The sequence below is a fragment of the Lepidochelys olivacea genome (genome assembly GCF_965140295.1).
Source record: "Lepidochelys olivacea isolate rLepOli2 genome assembly, chromosome: 1".
NCBI classification, from domain to species: domain Eukaryota; kingdom Metazoa; phylum Chordata; order Testudines; family Cheloniidae; genus Lepidochelys; species Lepidochelys olivacea.
The window spans coordinates 201,924,589-201,942,685 of record NC_140411.1 but is presented as its reverse complement, the minus strand read 5'-3'; the positions used below and the strand labels follow the sequence as shown (position 1 = coordinate 201,942,685).

General features: G+C 42.9%; 2 protein-coding genes across 4 annotated transcripts in view; one reads left to right on the top strand and one right to left on the bottom strand.

Moving 5' to 3' along the window:
• Nucleotides 1–1,932: 1,932 nt before the first annotated feature.
• BLZF1 (basic leucine zipper nuclear factor 1) lies at nt 1,933–14,844 on the bottom strand. 2 transcript variants are annotated; one of them, XM_084616026.1, is made up of 7 exons: nt 14,763–14,844; nt 13,858–13,928; nt 10,361–10,803; nt 8,850–9,049; nt 5,934–6,062; nt 5,125–5,344; nt 1,933–3,582 (listed from the first exon to the last, which is right to left on the bottom strand). In XM_084616026.1, the coding sequence occupies exons 2-7, from the start codon at nt 13,877–13,879 to the stop codon at nt 3,397–3,399; spliced, it is 1,200 nt and encodes a 399-aa protein (XP_084472152.1). In that variant the 5' UTR covers nt 13,880–13,928; nt 14,763–14,844; the 3' UTR covers nt 1,933–3,396. The 2 variants fall into 2 exon arrangements, with proteins under 2 accessions (XP_084472152.1, XP_084472153.1); XM_084616027.1 differs by having other exon boundaries at nt 13,858–13,902.
• Nucleotides 14,845–14,882: 38 nt separating this feature from the next.
• The window catches only part of NME7 (NME/NM23 family member 7), a 178,575-nt gene continuing 175,360 nt past the window's right edge, over nt 14,883–18,097 (top strand). The window contains exon 1 of one of the 2 annotated variants that reach the window (XM_084616050.1): nt 14,883–14,984. In XM_084616050.1, the coding sequence (XP_084472176.1) occupies nt 14,982–14,984 (3 nt within the window). In that variant the 5' untranslated portion in view covers nt 14,883–14,981. The remainder of the gene's footprint in view (nt 14,985–18,097) is intronic. The other variant, XM_084616051.1, reaches the window with a different exon arrangement.

Here is an 18,097-nt window from a genome sequence, read left to right as displayed (position 1 = left end):
AGCCCTGCTGATCAGCTGTTTTGTAGCATGCAGGAGGCTCGGGAGGGGAGAAGAGCGAGGGGATGAGAAGGGGTGGAGTGGGGGCAGGGCCTGTGGCAGAACCAGGGGTTGAGCAGTGAGCATTGGAAAGTTGGCAACTGTAGCTCCAGCCTGGGGGTTGGTGTCTATACAAGGAGCTGCATATTAACTTCTGAAGAGCAACATGTGGCTCCAGAGCTACAGGTTGGCCACCTGAATCTAATTGTTAAAGCAGACCAAGCTGGTACAACTTTGGCTCTAATTTCTGTGTCCCTGTCTTGATAATCTAAAAGTCATGCTGTCCATTCCACCATCAATGTAGGAATAGCTGTATTTGTTTTTTTTAAAGAGTAAATATGAACCATTTTTCAAACAGTTTCAACTGATTTCATTCGAGTTCTTTGCCCACACCTTTAGTGAGCACATAAGTATTCATGCTCACAAGTGGTATGGGCTTTACAGTTTTTAGCCTGGTCTACACTACACTATTTAATGTAACCTACTATTAACTGGCTGGCTCTAAACATGGTGTGTATCCATACCCAATACAGTTAACTCTTAATAACAGTGTTTCAAGCCTTGCATACACGGAACATGGGTCTTTCTGCAACCAAGTCATAGCTGTCCTGTTGAGTAGAGGGGTTCCTCTACACACACTAACTATGCCTTTGTAACCTGTTTCACTGGTCTGTCTTCCTTTAAGCCACCTAGAGTGCAGTTGGGTGCTCTGACTGAGGAATTATAGGATGATCATCTAGATTTCCAAAAATGGACCGCTGCATGTGTGGCTAGGAAGTATAGTTGGTTTGAGAGACGTGTTGAAGACCTGTTTAGTAGACACAGCACAACTGTGTGTTAACTAATTAAAACAAAGTTATTGTTAAAGCCTTTAGGTGTGTCTGCCATAATACAGGAAAAGTTCCTAAAGCACCATTTAATTTGCTATACTAGCTAAGACTTAATGGGAGTTGATTATTCCACTAGGAAAAAAGTTAGGCTTATTCTTTTCCTGCTTAAAATGCAAGGCTTCAAAGTGTAACTGACTTATGCAGCTTTAAAATTGTTTAAGTGGTAGGGGAAGAGTTAAAGAATCTAACAGTTCGCTTAATGATGGTGAAAAATGCCATAGTGATAGAACTAAAGCCTCTTTTCACAAAGGTAATTCATACTCCCTGTCCACGTTCCCCTCCTTCTCAGTATTAGTGACAGACTTGGACCTGAGGAGCTAGTGGAAGGAACTGAGGCAGTCTGCATGCCATGCTTCCTTTTTATTGCAGGGAGGAGAACAGGGCATAAGAGCATTTGAATGGGCACTGCTATTAGAAGTCACAAAAGTGTGACACTGCAGAGGTCATCTTGAACTCTGGTTACAAGTGACCAACCTTTGTTTATTCTCCCCGCTACGATACGCTGACAAATTAAGATCTGTTTAAGTGTTTTCCCAACCTGCAAGGGGTGGAGAGAGGAATTTCTATCCCCATGAGGTTCACCAGGGCACAAAAGCTAATGCCCATCAGTTAGCTTTCTTGTAACTCCTGCAGAGTTCAATCTTTTATTTCTTATGCTGTTTTCACACTACCGCAGTTAAGTTGACCTACTCTACACAACTCCAGCTACATGAATAATGTAGCTGGAGTCTACGTACCTTAGGTCAAGTTACCCAGGGTCTACGGGAGAAAATCTCCCATCGACTTACCTTACTCTTCTCATTGGGAGTGGAGTACAGGGGTCAACTGCAAAGCGATCTGCACTCAATTTGGTTGGTCTTTATAAAGACCTGCTAAATTGACTGCTGCTGGATTGATCTCAGAGCGTCAGTCCTGGCTGTAGTGTAGACATGCCCTTAGATTCTGCAAAGAATGTGTGGAATCAAAGACTGTTACAAGTATACAAAATCCAAACCTTCATTCATGATAAAAGTAGGTAGAGAATGTTTATTGTAACATATTAATTGCAGAGGCCAAAGCATGGCCAAGAGTAGCAGTCAAAAACTTATGCCTTTTTATACCTGGTGTACAGTACTAGATTTACCAAAAAAAGTGTTAGTGACTGGTTTAGAGACCTTTTCCTTAATTACATAGCATGGCTATGCATACTGTGTCTGTTGGGGGTGGCAGGATACTGGAGTGCTGCAAGATATCAGCATGATTTTTCTATGACTATGACTTTTGTTCAAAAAGAGCTCAAAAGCTCACTAACATATGGTAGAAGACTTATATCCTGTCTAACTTGTAAATAAGCAAGCAGAGAAGAACCTTGCAAGCTGTCTTCTTGGGCTGTATTTGGCAGGCTGGTTACTAGTACATACCTTGAATTTGTCTCATTAACCTAATAAAGCCAGATGAGTAAAAATATAGTATGCTCTGTCACTACTTATGCATACATAGTATTTGACGATGCAGGCCCTTCCACGGGTATAATACCTATGAAAGATTTTCATGTGTAGTATCTTGCCTCTAAGCATAGGGTAAGTTTCAGTTTTTAAAACTATGCACTAAAGGAGCTATGTCAATCTTTGCTGCATCAGCTAGGCAGCAGCTTGGTTCTAGGAGTTAAAATGCTTCTAATCCACTTGTTTCAACCTCATGTACACACAGAAATAACTTTGTCAGGCACATTAGGTTCCATACTCCATTCAGCACCAACACCTTTCAATTTCATTCAAGTTTCTTCTTAAAGAGGCTTCTCTACCCTTTTCCATCAAGGTAAGGGCCCTGCTGCCCCCTTCTGAACTTGAAGGCCCATAATGTTAATTGCACCTGATCCTTTAACTTAATTAGGACTATAAATACTTGACCATAGCACCACAGCAAACTGAGTAACACTACAGAGAAAAATTAAACCGCATAGAAATGATTGTGCTTTCTATTGCTCTTTTTAAAATGAAAATACTTAAATAATAAATCAATGTTTCTTACTTTAGCATTTATTTCAACTCCCTTTTAAAGGAAGCACTATTCAGAGGTTTCAAGTGGATGCATCACTTGTCTATGTTCCTAAATAGTTTTATGGTTTTGTCTTCCCCTGTGCAGAAATCCATTAAGGTTTCATAATATTATTACAAATCCTACGCATCTAAGGAGCTATTTACACTATAAATTGTGTAAATTTATGTTGTAACATTTTGGTCTTGCCCTTGTAGATGGGAGCATTAACCATATTCCAGCCTTGTAGAAGCTATGATCTCACCACAGATTGTAGATGGTCCCTAAGCATGAGAGGTATAGGAAGTAAAAAGTACATTGTTTCTAGCATAACAAACCCCCAGGAAGATAATAGCAAAGAAGGAAATCCAAATGGATAAATCACTAGTGTCATTCAGCAAAAAAGTTAGCGTATCTACAGAGACACTGGCTTTTTGTCTTCAGCACAATGATTTTAAAGGGCTATCAGTTCTCCCTGGCAGTGATTGCAGCAGTTGAAAGTTATATTTTCATATCTGGTGTATGGGTGAAACCGACCAATGTTCTTCTTTGTGGAAAGGAAGGAGGGTGGGGAAGGCTCAGAAAAGGGAACTTCTGGTGATGCTTCAGTACAGGCAACTGGATCCAACACTCGCAGCACCTAAAAGAGAACTTTAGTATCAGACATGAACTGGATTTTATTTAATCCAAGATGCTTTATCCCTAACTTGAATTTACATACAATTGGTGGCTGCTGTTGAGGTGAATGGTAAATTTTATCAATCCTCATACCTTGGTCAGTTTTTACCTTGAACTGTAATTCTTAACATTGAGTAACTTCATATTGCAATGAAAATAGATTCACAAATTTGGAATCCCTTCAGCAGAACTAAGGTAACTTTTTTTAAAAGGCTACAATTAAATTCATTACAAAAAGGGAAGATTAGAGGTTAAGAAAAGAGTGACCTCTGAACTAATCAAAGATATTTGCAAACATGCTAGAGTCCAGCAATATGCCACCACTATGTGCACAGTGCTTTGTGCCTTCAGCTGCTTGATAAGCGTACTGATAGGCACCTAGTACGCTCCCAGGGGTAGTTCAGTTCTAATGGAGGATAGCTTAGTTTTAAAATAGGTATTTTGGGGCAGTTTTATGCATGGGATACTCCTCCTATAGAAATGGTTCATACTACAATGATGATCAAACACTAAAGGGAAAGGTTAAATACTTTCTCTACTACTTTTATTATCTTCCCCAATTTTCCTTCCGCCTGTACTTACAGTAACTGGATTTTTTTTGGGGGGGGGGGGGGGGGGGAGAGAGAGAGCTTGCTTTGAAAATGGTATGGATTTTGCCTCCCGGCCCCACCTCCCTTCTCTTAGTCATCCTTTCCCCTCTCCCTCCTACTTCTCAAGTTGAGGCTCCCTGGTTAGTTCCCTATTCTAAAATTAAATGTTGTCCCAATCACTTCTGGAGTGCAGCAGGTAGGCTGGGGGGGAAGCAGTACTTTCCCTTTAAAGTCTTCCTGCTGGTTATTCCAGCCCAGCTGCTCATTGTCTCTGGAGAATTCACTCATCTACATCTTCATTAAAACTCTACTGTACTGACCATTTATTAGGTCATTTGTTTCAGTTTTAATGTTCTAATCTCCTTGCCCTAATATAAAGCCATTTATTGTGAAATTGAATCCCCAGTCTTCACGTATGCCCCAAAACTATAGCTGGCATGGATACAGTCTCAAGTCCAGACTATATACTGGGGGAAAAAAAAATTATAGCCAAAGTCTAAGAGAAAAGGAGGGAGAAAAAAATCCTACTGCAGTTTCCTGGAACATGAGGAAGACAAAGAACAGAGTCCTCTATGCATGATCACCGTGCAGCTCTAAATAAGTGGTACAGAGATTAGACACTATACTAAGGGGTGCTATTGAACAGATATACAGTGGTGGTGTAGGCTACCTCCTGGTGCTCTGGGGAAAGTGTGGGGACGTGAGTTTTTCTAGTTTTTAAATATTTGCTTGGGAACAGTCTTTTAGATCAGATGTACCGAAAAAGCTCTCTATTGCCCATGCACTTTACTCTCACTCTAGATTGTAATTAGTTCTCATGCACCAGAAAGTTGCCTTTCCTGGAAGTGAACTGGAAGCTGCACCTATGCAGCGCTGATAGTGGCACAAACTGGGAGCAATAGTAAGGGTTTTACCATTTCAGCCATCTTCTCAGCAGGCGTGTTGCAGAACTCTGTTGGTGGGGAAGCCTTTTTTGGAGTGTTAGTGCCAACATTTCCAAGAAGGTGGGAGCTCACTGCTTTAGCCAGTTTATGGTTCACTGCTGCTAGCTCTGCTGTAGTGTGGGGTTGAGCATTAGGATAATAAGTCTGCTGCCTCCCCCACTGTAGAGAAACCAGCAGCTCTTCTAACAATCTGTTCAGGGGAAAATTAAATTGTTATAGTAATGAGTAAATTATACAGTGCAATCAGTGTGCATGGTGCTGTACAAATAGGCCATCTTGCCCCAAGGAACTTACAATTCAAATCAGACAAGGGATATAAAAACATTCAAGGAAACATACAAATAAGAATTAAATATTGAAACAAGATTAGGACACATGGCCATTCACCAGACTGTAGCACAGTAATAAAATACAAGGCTTGAGGAGCCCATCATGATTAGAGTATTTGGTGACAAGTGGTGGACTCAGAGTCAGGAAGACTGCGGTCCCCTACATTATCTTTTGCTGACTGATAAATCTCAACCCTCACCTAGGGCTAACAACTCTTTTGGGTGAAGTTCAACTGATATGGCTCCTTCAATCCTCAACCCTTCTTCTGAGAGACAGGGCTCTATGCACAGCAATCACAACAATGTTTTTTGTAAATACTTGTCTACCAGGAATAGTGTTGAGAATTGATTCTAGGTCAGAAGACTACCTAACTGAGACCACAGTAATAAAAAATGCACAGAATAACATTTAGGGCAGGAAAACAAAAAGAATGTAAAGAGTAATCATACTTCTGTGTATCAATCATTTCTTGACGGAACTGGTCACGTTCACTCAACAGATCCTGAATTGCACTCTGTGCATCCCGGGTTTGGCGCTGAAGAATTGCTCTGGCATTGGTTAGCTCATCAGCCATGACTCTGCAAAAGAGGAAATCCCCAAATAAATCAGCTACTTTTAACAGGCAATTTAGAAATCTAAGTTAGTTTTCACTTTTGGTTCTGTTGCAGATATAGTTTTAGCAGATCAAATACTTCAAGGATTAAGAGCAGTCAATTAAAACTGATGCATACCTGGCTTTTTTTTTTTAAAAAACTAGGAATAGGAAATGTTTTGTAATAAGGAGGCCTTTTGGGGCTCATAGGGGAAGCCGCATGGCACACTAGATGATATGAGCAAGGTTGTAAGGATCAAACCAACACAAATATCAGAAAAAAGGACCATCAGCAAGGCACAGTTGCTTCCTTCCCTCTACTCTCAACTGTGGGATCAAGAAATGCAGTTGTTTTCTTACCAGGGCTTAGTTAGGAAGAGGAGATGAAGATAAGAATGGTCATACTGGGTCAAACCAATGGTCCATCTAGCCCAATATCCTGTCTGACAGTGCCCAGTGCTGGGTGATTCCAGCAATTGGAGGTTGAGGGACACACTTTTGCATCCCTGACCCTATTGGCTAATATCCATTGATGGACCTATACTCCAGGAATTTATCTAATTTTTTTTTTAAACACATTTATACTTTGGGCCTTCACAACATCCCATGGCAACAAATTCCACTGGCTGACTGCGTGTTGTGTGAAGAAATACTTGCTTTGGTTTGTTTTAACAATGCTTGCTGCCTATTAAATTCATTGGGTGCCCCTTGGTGGTTGTATTATGTGAAGGGATAAATAACACTTCCTTATTCACTTTCTCCACACCATCCACAATTTTATAGACCTATCATATCTGCCTTAGTCCTCTCTTCTAAGCTGAACAGTGCCAACTTTTTGGATCTCTTCTTGTATGGAAGTTGTTCCATCCCCCTAATCATTTTTATTGCCCTTCTCTGCACCTTTTCCAATTCTAATATTTTTTTTTAGATAGAGCGACCAGAATGACAAACACTATTCGAATGGGTGCACCATGTATTTATATAGTGGCATTAAATTTTGTTTTATTATCTATGCTCTATAATAATCTAAAAAGAGAGACTTTTTTTGGGGGGGAGAGGGAGCTATGGAAGGCACCCTGGAAAATGCTCCCTGAGTGACTCCCAAAGGCTAAATTAAGTAACTTTTTTTGGACCTTTTTGTTGTTGCATAAATTCACTTGTTATTTTGAGTTGGATATACATTTGATTGTTACTTGAAAAAAGGGCATTTCCGGGAGCTGAGACTTTATTTTATTAAAATTTGTTACAGACCACTCTGAATAAATGCAATCCAGGAAGAGGGATTCTTGTGTTAGCCAGTGCAGATTATTTTTAGTTTCTATTTGTTTGGCACAACCCTCGAGCCTCTTACATGTCTCTAATACAGAATGTGCAGATTCATAGTAAGTGATTGTTTAAACTCAGTCTCAAAACGCCCAGTGTGTGTTGTTTGATTAAAAAAAACAGGAAGTGTCTTAAATTTTTTTTAAAAAATGTGTTTTGGGACAAGTTAATGCTGTTGACAAATGTCGTAAGTAACAGCACTGGAGAATAAAGTCTTCTTTTACCAAAGAGCAGGTAAAGCAAGGAACAGTGACTGCACAGGCTGCCTCACTAATATGCCTCAAGCCTGGCCTAGGGGAAGTCATCTCTGGGAAATAAATCAAGGGGGATATCAGGTGCATTCAGTTTCTTGCTCATTTATTTAGTTGCCTCTCTGCTGAGACTAACAAAGGTGTGATTGGATGATCTAGACACAGATCCCTTAGAAACAAACTAATAGCTATCAGATCCCAACCACTTTTGGTCCCAACTACCAATTTAGAGGAAAGAGATTGTCTCTAATCCCTCAGATGTAACTGAACTAAGAATATGGAAATCATGGTACATAGGTCCCCACCACCTAATGACCTGAGCTGGATTCAGACTGGCAACCTCAGGTAAAAGGCTCTATATTCCATCGCTGATCCTGAGTCTCTGTTGAATGTGCTTTGTTAAATGTAGCCAACTTATGTTTAGTCATATATATTCTGCATTCAATAGTAGATTAAATATAAATCCTAGAGCACGGCATTTGTAAAGCCTTTAATTGGGTCATACCTGGTATGCCACAGATCCTCTGTCTACTCTATTCTTAAGTCTAAATTCCATTTGTGAAAATTGTATTCAACAGACCTGCTCCCATGTATTTTACTGTAAATCTAGGATCTTGACAAGTAAAAAGCAACATATCTTAATTAAAATCTCCAAAATAGATAACACTAAGCCTCCCCTTCACTGGAGTGTCAACCCAGTCTAAAAACAAACACACACCGTCTCCAGCAATGGTCCATTACAAATGCTTGACAGATAAAAGGTGCCCTGCACCATGTTCAGAAGCTCAGCAAACTATCTTCTTTTAATCCTTTTCTGTCCCAATAAACGTTATTTTCATATAAATTGGAACCCTGATTTACTAGCAGCACGAACCCCTTTTCAGCTTGTCATATGCACAGCTAAAAAAATAAAATGTAAAGTTTATGGTATTACAATTTTAGGTAAGGACACTGAAGATACACAAGTGTATATAGGGATGAATAATTATTCAAAACTCTACAGACAGTGGCTGGAAACTTAAGAAAGCAGGGCTGTGGTGGTTTAAGTTTTGCAGATCTCATGGTAGATTTCCAGTTCAGAGTAGGTATTCCTACAGCTGTTCCCTTGCATATATGTAATTTCAAAAGGGTCTTTCATTATACTAATTTACTAAGGGAGCCCTGAGACAATAGTGACACAGACTACTGTAAAACCATACCTGCTTGCTAGGAATTTGCTGCGCCACACATCACACTGTATAGACATCCGCTCTAACTGTTCAGACAGCTGAGATGTATTCCGGCCTAGGGCCTCATTTTCTAGGATCAACTGATTTTTCTCACGAGCCATGCGTTCAAAGTGATATTGCAGGTCATCCCCAACAGAAGCAATAAGTAACTTCTTCAGCTCTCGATTCACCTAGAATAGGCCAAGGGTAGAACAGCTAGCATAAGTCATATTTCTAATCAGTGTGCTTCTAGAAAGCACATTAGCTAACAAAGCTTCAGACTGATTTCCCAATATGTCAGGCTTTTGTATGGAATAATTACAAGACACTTTAAGAACTGCAACTAGGGCAGATACATGTCCTTTTGGGAATTTGAAGGCCAAGTGTTTTAAGCCTCATGTTTACTAAAGTGTTCAAGACATGCAACTTATTTGCTATAACTGTAATTGCTTAAATAAGCCTGTATAACTGATGTCTGAAAGCATAAGCACATTCATCTACTACAGAGAGAAGAATGCAGGCTTAATTTACAGGAGTAGTAGCCATTTCGATCTGCAGTTTATATTAGGTAGGACATCCACTCATCTGTGCCAGGGCATAACCCAACCACTAACTAAAAGGGGGTATGAAGAAACTTGCCCTATGGGTGATTTATTTGATAGTTACCACTCTGGGGCTTCTTCCACCTTCCTCTGAAGCATCTGGTAGATGCATCAGGCCATTGTGTTAGAAAGGATACTAGACTAGGTAGATCACTGGTACTCTCTGTATAGCAATTTCTATGTTCAGTAGGGAAAAATTATTTTTGTAACTGAGTTTATGGTGTTGCTCTCTGCAGAGTACTTTATACAGTGCAGCAGGCCAATTTTTCTATATTTGCATGCTCCCGCTGTCTTTGTTAATGATATCAAAAAGACGCCCTTTGATTACATTTTTAAAATAATGAATGTTTCTGCTGTTTTAGACAGCAGAAACAAAATGTAGTGGGTTTTAGAGAACAAATGGTTGGAAGATAAAGCTAGACAAATTCAGAAAAAGGTGAATATTTTTGAGTGAGTAACTAACTAGTGGAACAATTTACCTAGGGAAGTGGTGGATTCTCCATTATTTGAAGTCTTTAAATCACAACTGGATATTTAAGTTTGCCAGATCTCATGGAAGATTTCCAGTTCAGAGTAGGGATTCCTACAGTTGTTCCCTTGCATACATGTAATTTCAAAAGGGTCTTTCATTATACTAATTTACTAAGGGAGCCCTCAGACAGTAGTGACACAGACTACTGTAAAAGCATACCTGCTTGCTAGGAATTTGCTGTGCCACATGATTAAGATATATTCTATAGCTCAAGAAGTTATGGGTTTGATGCAGAGATTACTTGGCAAGCTTCTCTGGCCTGCCTTGTGCGGAAGGTCAGGCTATACCATCATACTGGTCTCCTCAGGCTTCCCAAACAAAATATAGTTACAAATCTATCGTCACAAGAACAATCCTCAATGTCTTACCTCTGTCTGTACACGTAACTGGTTGGAAAGACCTTCTTTATCCTGTAGCAATCTCCTTTCTGAATTCTTGAGCTTTTCTACTGCATTTTTTAGATCCAACAGCTCTTTCTTGGGTTCTAGGACTCCATCTGACTGGCTGAAATCCTCTCCTTTATGGTGTCCCAGGGATTTAGACATCTTAGCATTTTTGGTAGGAACAACATGAGTTATAGCAGCTTTGGGAACCAATATTCGAACAGCTTCAATCTCCACCGACTTATCACTATGTATTTTCCCGAGTTGGAGAACTCCGGGACTCAGGGAAGAGATAGCTTTCTTGTGTGGACTGTGATGGGCATGACGACTTGTATTGTGGGCTCCAGCAATTACTTCCACAGTTTTAGGTGGCTGCTCAGTTTCCATGCCATCTCCAGGTCCACGAATGCGTGACGAGGCACAGTCGGCTAATTTGGAGACAATGGGAAGATAATATATTTATTTTATTATGCCATTGGGAGTTACAGAAATTCAAAGAGCATGGCAACACAACTCTGGAAGGACCTTGGTTTTACAATGCAGCTGCAAAGCAGCATAGTGCTGGGGCACTGATTCAGTTAGGATTCAGAAGGGAAAAAGCGCACCTACTCATATCAGTAAGGTCAGTAATACAAAACCCCGCCATCTAGTTTCATTTATATTTACATGCACATTGCACAAACAAGACTATATAGATAAAAAGGTCAACAGCAGCCACTTTGCAAAAAATCTATATGAACTCACTACATTAGCCACTGAACTTTGAATTCAAAGCCAAGAGGATTTCACTCCTTCACCGTTGAAAAGCATTAGATTGCTTCACAACAACTTTAAAGAGATACTGTCAATATAATACATTCACAAGTTTTTTTTCCCCTTAACTGTGTCTAGTAATAACTTAGTTGTAAATCTTGGAAAAATTTAGAAAAAAAAATTTACTTTTCACTATTTGTGCTGTTTTACTTCATTGTCTAAAGTGAGTGTGGGGGGAGAATGGAAAGAGGAATTAACTTATCACTTCCTGTTTCTCCCGTACTCCTCTCCCCCCAGTGCTGGCATGTTTGGGTTTCCAACACTGCAGAGCAATGTTTAATAAAAATTTCTGTTGATGCTGGATTTTATTGAATTGTACACAACCCTAAACTGGTTGTAAAATTTTCACTGTGTCAAACTTCCAGCCTAGAAAACAAGAACTTCAAGTACTGCCACACTGCAGAGACATGGAATGGTTGATCTTCAATGATCTTTTCCATTTCTAACGTGTATGATTCTAAATTGGTGAAAGATGCTTCAGGACACCGAAGACTGATGTTTGATCTTTATATCGTATGACCCAATTTATGTTGTCACACTTCAGAGGAACTGCACCCTCTCCCTTGTCCACCAAGGGCACCCACTTTTAGGCTTCCACCTCTCAAACATTACTTCCGTTGGGTGAAAACCTGTGTTTCTCTCCCTTCTGACCAAGGTTTTTCCAGGCTCACAGTTCTCTGCCTACACTATGGTATTCCCAGCAAGTCAGACCTGCCTAAGCAGGCCAGCATCTGTGCATTGCTTTCTCTCTGAAGGTTTGTGAACTGTTTAATTGCCAGCAGTTAAAAGTTACCACACAGCCTTTTATGAGCAAGCACATTTATTCCTAAGATGAAAGCAATGCAGTAAAAAACAAAGAGTTCCTGTATGCATGCTAAAAGCTTACTACACCTCTAGCGTGATATAACACGGTCCTCAGGAACGAAAAAATCTTACCGTCTTATAGGTGAGACCGTGTTATAGCGGGGTAGGGAGAGGAACCACTCCCCGCTGCAGCTCACCTCCACTCTGCCTCCGCCTCCTCCCCTGAGCGTGCGGCCGCTGCTCCGCTTCTCCCCCCTCCCTCTCTCCCTCCAAGGCTTGCTGCGAAACAGCTGTTTGGCGTGGCAAGCCTGGGAGGGAGGGCAGGGGGAGAAGCGGAGCGACAGCACACTCATGGGAGGAGGCGGAGGTGAGTTGGGGCAGGGGGCACAGAGGAATCGCTTGCAGTAACACGAATTTGGATATAACGAGGTAAAGCAGCCCCGACCCTCAGAGTGCTGCTTTATTGTATTATATTGGACCGCGTTGTATCGGGGTAGAGGTGTAAGTCACCCATTTGTTTTATAGGGCCTCAGTTGGCCAAAGTCCTTCCAACCTTCCCAGGCCTCTCTTGGACAGAAGGTCCTGTCCATTTGCTGGATCAGAAAGAAGGCCCTGAGTCAGTTTAAACTCAGGCTATTTATCCATAGGACCTTTCTTTGTCTGTTGGTCTCTGGAGAATCCAGTTTGAACCAGCATATGTGAACCTCTCCAGGTGGTGGTATGTCTTTGGCAGTGTTACAACCTGAGTGAATTTGCCTAATATACACCCCCCTTCTTAATTCCTGGAGGAGCTGTGGTCACCTGCCCCCATGGAATTACATACAATCCTTGGCCCACAATGATACATAAATTTAATACAGTAAGATCCCCCAAAGATATTGCAGGAAATTGCCATATCTGTCACATATGTAAACCCAGAAATAACTCAAGAGCTCAGCTAATTAACAGATAATAGAGAAGAGCTTTTTAGAATTTAGTTTTTTTCAAGTCTAGTCAAAAAATCTTTTTGATAGAAAATTGATTTCTTGCTAATGTAAAACAATTTCTGCAATAACTGAACCGGTATCCTTTGCCTCACACAGTTAGTAAAACAGGGTCTGTTGTGTTCTTCCTCTCCAATGCTAATCTTTCCCTGGTTATTAATGCCTGCCTAAACCAACACTGAGAAAAGGAGGGACTAAGAAAAAAAAAATCTTCAGAGAATAAAATTCTTAGGGATTTAGAGTATTCCCAGCAAACCATGTCCATTAAGGTGCAAAAGAGTTTGACTTCTTACCATTGTTGCACAATAGGCAGGTCCAAGAACAGACCATATATATTTTGCTGTGCCTCACCACTACAGTGTGACATAAGGACAGAGTAAGAATCCTTAATTTTGAATTTCCTAGTTTTTGCAGATTTAGGTATTTTGCCTGCAAATTGATTTTATGCCAGCACAAAAGTCTACTTGTGCAGGTCTGTTTGCAGAAGTGGGGTCTTAATGCTTAATTCATTATTCTACTGTAATAAAAACAAGGGGGCCAAGTAAATGCTAGACACCTATCAGCTAGGAACTAGATGAAGATCATCATCTCAGGGCACCAAAAAGCCATCAAAGGCTAATAACTTTCCGTTGTTACTGCCCTGGCCTGATCTGAACTAGGGATTCAAAGGTAAAAGAAAACATTTCATTACCACTTCCACCCAGGCTCTTTACTGTATCTCTGCTTTTCACTGCAACAACAAAGATTCCCACAACCTTTCCCCCCTGAGATACACTATAACATCTAACATACACTGCAGCTCTGTTCTGTAATTAAACACCTCTAAAGTGAATACAGAATTACCAGAATGTAGATATTTTTGAGTAAAGGAAGAGCACTTACCTTTCTTCCCTAGAGATGTCATTTTTTTTCCTTTGGCTGATGCAGCTGTATGGGAGAGAGGACGACCAAATCTAAAAAAGTTAAACACTCAGGGTGAAACAATAATTAGTACTTTAAAATGTGCCTGCTAATTTTGCTGATGTTTCTTCGGAACTCTTTATTTTGTCCCTCTGTGACATGGAGCAGTAACTCCACTGACCTGCTCTTCTGGACAAGACCCGAGCGCTCTGTGTCTGGAAAGGCCTAGCACATTTTGGGAGCTATCACCCTCTCAATAACACCAATAACCTGATGAAAAGGCCGCCCCTACGCTCAGTTATGAGGCAGGTTGTTTTTCTTTTTGACACTGTCTGCTCAGGAAGCCCCGCAGAGATGCGACAGGCACTGCCCGGGGGCGAGGGGTGGGGCCAGGCCTGGGCCAAAGTCCCCGCTCCCGGCAGCAGCCGGACACAGGCCGGTATGAGAGTTGCCAACCCTCCAGGTTTGGCCTGGAGTCGCCAGGCGGCAAAGATTTGTGTCACGTGATTGAGTCTCCCGGAACACCGGCCACCCCCGCCGGCACATCACGCCCACGCTCGGCAGGCGGGGAACACCGGAGGGGAGGGGGCGCGCGAGGCCGAGCCCCGCAGGGGAGGGGAGGGGGCGCGCGGGGCTCTGGCAGCACTGAGGTCCTGGAGCCGTCCCCGCCGGTAACTGCGCCCCTCCCGCGGGGCCGCGAGTCCCGGGCCCAGAGCCGGGAACCCCCAGCGACGCCCCGGCCGGGCGGCGGGTTAAAAACAAGCCCCGCGCGCAGGGTCCCCGGCTGCGGCGTCACCCCGGGGCCGCTCGGACGACGTCGAGCCCGCGACACGGCAGAGCGACCGGCCCGGCCCCGCCCTCCCCGCGAGGGTGCGTGACACACTCACCGGGCCGCCACGCGCCGGGTCTGCCTGTCAGCCCGCAGAGAGGGCTTGCTCGAGCCCCCTCCCCTCCGCCACTTCCGCCACCTCTTCCGAGGCACTTCCGGGTTACGCGCGGGGGGTGGGGCTTCGGTTGCCAGGAAGCGGCTTGGGCAGAGGAGGCGTCTCGCTGAGTTTACGCTGCGGGCAGCTGCACCCGAGGCCGGGAGCGGAGGGGACGGTACCATGGTGAGTGGGGGGGGCGGTGGCTCTTCTTGGGATGGACGTTACAACACCCCCCTCCCCCGCTTCTTCCTGTAACCTGGACCGCCCCGACCCTATGGAGCGGAGGTGGGCGGGGGGAGTCCTCTGCCCCTGCGGTCCCGCTCCGCTCCGCTCCCTGGCACGGCTGGGCGGGGGGTGTCTCCGCTCTGGGGAGCGGCCGGGCCGCTTGTAACGGGGCGGCTGGTCAGCGCGTGCCCTGCGGCTCCCGGAGCGGCCGGTGGCTGTTCTCGTTTTTGGCGCATCCTCTCTTGTCGTAACGTCCAGCAGCGGCCCCGGCCCCGTGGTGCTAGGCGCTGTACAAACCCAATGCAGAAGGACGCGCTGGCCCCAGACCGCGGACCCTGTGGCCCAGCCCCTTTCTCCCTCTGGGCCTGGCAGCAGACGTGGGGTGAGGGGCCCCGGCGGGGTGTTGGCAGCAGAACTAGCCCACTGCAAACCACTCCCAGGGGGGGCATGTGGCTCGTGCGTGCTGGGCAGGCCCCACCCCGGTCTCCATCCTTCCACCACCTCGGGTGAATCAGGAGCCTTGGCATCAAGTCCTGTTTTGAGCTTTGGTTTACTACTTCTCAAGCATTCTCTTCCAAGGCAGAAGAGTCGTGTTGTGACATCCAGTGCATCTGCACTAGTAAAGTTAGTACCTGTAGTTCAACAATTGCCAGCCACCTGGCAGCTGTCCCTGCCTTAAGCTGCTGGCTTGGCATGGTAGTAAAAATGCTCCAGCCCTTTCTACAGCAGAGTTGATATTGTTGCGACAACTGTGGCTGCTGAACGTTTGGTGTCAGTTGCTCTAATATGAGCACTGATTTTCCTGGTGTTGACAAAGTAATTGAGGCCCAATTTTAGCCTTTAGAATGTAAGGTATGGGGTGTGCTACAAAATAAAGAAGAGGAAAAAGCAAGAAATAGTATGGAGTTAGTAGACCAATTTAATCCTGGTGTAACTCCACTGAGATCTGTTATTTGTATTGCTAATCCTGGATTTCATAGATTCCGAGGCCAGAAGGGACCATTGTGATCATCTAGTCAGACCTTCTGTATACCTTGCTCCGTGACCTTAGACAAAATTGCTTCCACTTCTGTGGCTTAATTTCTCCATTGGTCTTACTTCTCTACCTCCCAGGGATGTTGTGAGGCTTAATCTATTAGTGGTTATAAATTATGTTCAAACTGTCCAATAAATGGTGCTAGGAAATTGCAAAATATTATTGGGTACCTAAGTGGGTAAATTTCTTGGGGTTCCAGAGTAACAGCCGTGTTAGTCTGTATTCGCAAAAAGAAAAGGAGTACTTGTGGCACCTTAGAGACTAACCAATTTATTTGAGCATGAGCTTTCGTGAGCTACAGCAGACCTGTTGTTAATACTTTATTGGTCTTTTAACGCAGGGCTGACTTTAAGCACAAGTAATTGGAGTTCCATACAGACTAGAAACTCGTGAGACAGTGCAAACCCCTCTCCAAGGTGGAGGCAATTAACGGATTAAAAAAAGAAACTATTGCACTTTGATTCCATTAGTGCCTGGCGCATGTTTAATAATTCAAACAAAACTATAAAATGCTTTTTGAGGGACTTTGATGAACAAGTGTCTGAAGATTATAAAATGCTGAATCTTACTGTCTAAAAAGGAACACAAGACTGCTACTGATAAGACACTTTAGACCCAATTTTGTCCTCAAATATGTATGCAAAATTCCTATTTTTGTCAATGAGAGCTCTGTTTATGTATCTTAGGGCATAATTTGGCCTTTAAAGCCTACTTAAAACAGCTCCAGTTTCTCTTGTGGTCCCCCATCCTAGTCAGAAGCTTTGTTTATAAACTAAAATGCAGAACATAATGTAGGATCAGTTTTCCCCACTTCAGTATCAAAGTCATTGTCAATCTTTAAATAAATGGTTGAAATTCTATTGGGTCATCCCAGGAGAAACATGAATAAATAAATTGTCAGCAACAGTTCTGTTCCATCAATCAACATAGAAACCCGCCCTTTTGTAGCAATCTGTAATTGTTATGACTGTGGTGTGCTTCCAAGCATCCCTTTATTTGTAAGGTGGAATCAGGTAGACACACATTGTTTTTAAGAAACATGGTTGGTTGGTTGGTTGTTTTTTTTTTTTTTACTGTTTCCTGTAACAAAAGACCAGTTTCTCACTGCAGTCCATATTTGTTCCCAGAAGCAGAGTTACTCTGTTTACATCATAATGCTTATAAGCAAGGCCCTTGTATTATGTGCGACATTAGCCCTAGATTTTGTGTCAAGTTATGTGGGAGAACAGCACTGAATTCCGTGACAATGTTAACTGATTACAAAACAATTTTGTTAAATTGGGTGACTACTAAAATGAAGGAGTCATGGGGTAGGCAGTGGCAGAAGGAGACAGAGTGCTGTATAGGGGGACAAGGAGGAAAGAGGCTCCTAAGCAGTGCCAGTGCAGGGTTGTACTCTTGTGAGTCTTAGAAGATGTACAGCGGGGGAGATGTCTGTCATGCTGAGCTCCTAAACTCTGTGGGAGAAGAGCTTAATAGCTATGCATCTGAGGAAGGTGCCTGCTGTGGTGAGCTCCTAATCCCTCTATGAGCAGAACTCCACTGTGTAGAAGGAGGGATGTTCTAATGAATAGGACACGGGACTAGTGGTTCAGTTCCCCGCTCAACCAAATTTCCTGTGCAACCTTGGGCCAAGGCACTTAATTTACTCTGTACCTCAGTTCCCCATCTATAAATTGGGGATAATGCTTGCCTATCTTGGTGGGGTGTTGAGGACAAAAAATCCATTAATGATTGTGTGGTGCTCAGATACTATCGTGATGAAGGCTGTATAAATAGGTAGAAGCTTATACAAGCCTCCCGCAACCCTTTCCAGGAGAATATTTAAATTCTTTCTGTCCCTCATAGTCCTGTATGTTACCAGCCACTCACATACATAGTCTCCTCCTGCAGTGGTCCTGAAATAGTGTGAGGACAAGCTAAGAAACTAGATGATGTGAAAATAGCCATTTTAAGAAAGTATCAGCATTATTTGAAATTCATGCAGTGTCTTAGCAGAAAGGTAAATTGAGTGGCAGTTGTACACCTTGTAACT